The 808-nt window shown below is 44.1% G+C and overlaps 1 protein-coding gene across 1 annotated transcript; it reads left to right on the plus strand.

The window, feature by feature from the left end:
• Positions 1 to 7: 7 nt before the first annotated feature.
• Tsp_14309 (conserved hypothetical protein) lies at positions 8 to 334 on the plus strand. Its single transcript, XM_003370809.1, has one exon. The coding sequence runs from the start codon at positions 8 to 10 to the stop codon at positions 332 to 334; it is 327 nt and encodes a 108-aa protein (XP_003370857.1).
• The last annotated feature ends 474 nt before the right edge of the window (positions 335 to 808 follow it).

Below are 808 nucleotides of genomic sequence, written 5' to 3' on the forward strand. Positions count from 1 at the left end.
AGGGGAGATGATTGGTCATAAAAGCACCATCAGTTCCATCCGATGCGATTCAAACGGTTTTCACGTCCCGAGAACTCTCTTCTCAGGAGTTCTTATAAACTTTCCCTGGGCGGTACTTTTCGGCAAAGGTCTCGTCGAATATGAAAAAAAAAAAAGAGATTTACCACCCGCCCCGGGCTGCAGTCTCAAGCAACCCGACTCGATTAGGAGCCCGCGACACCATGCACAAAACATCGTTCGTTATGGGTCCTGCACCCGCTCTGAAGCCCCAATCAAGGGAGCCTACGAACTGATTTCAGCACATGCAACGACACCTTTAACACCACACTGTTGACGAACACAACTGCTCGCCGACTTCGGTGTATGGACTTTTCTCGTTTCGCTCGCCGCTACTTGGAGAATTCGTTTTCGTTTCTTTTCCACCGCTTATTGATATGCTTAAATTTAGCGGGTAATCTCGTCTGATCTGAGGTCGACATTTCAGAAAACATCACTCAACATTGACACCAACACACACACACACACGGTACATTGCCAACTGTCACGTTTTGATTTTGACGGAATTACATCAAAAAATAAACGTTTCACAGAGCAACACTATTGCAATGAAACCGTTTAATAATACAAAGGCACATTTTGATATCATTGTCACTTGCCACACTGACAAAATCACAACAGCACCTCAACACTGATCATTTAATAAAATCGCGTTGTTCATCATACACACACACAGACAATCACACACAACGCAACGATTGCTGATTGCATTACAACAACACACACACTAGTGTTTATTGAATCCACCACA

The sequence above is a fragment of the Trichinella spiralis genome (genome assembly GCF_000181795.1).
Source record: "Trichinella spiralis strain ISS 195 chromosome Unknown Scfld489, whole genome shotgun sequence".
Classification (NCBI taxonomy): Eukaryota; Metazoa; Nematoda; class Enoplea; order Trichinellida; family Trichinellidae; genus Trichinella; species Trichinella spiralis.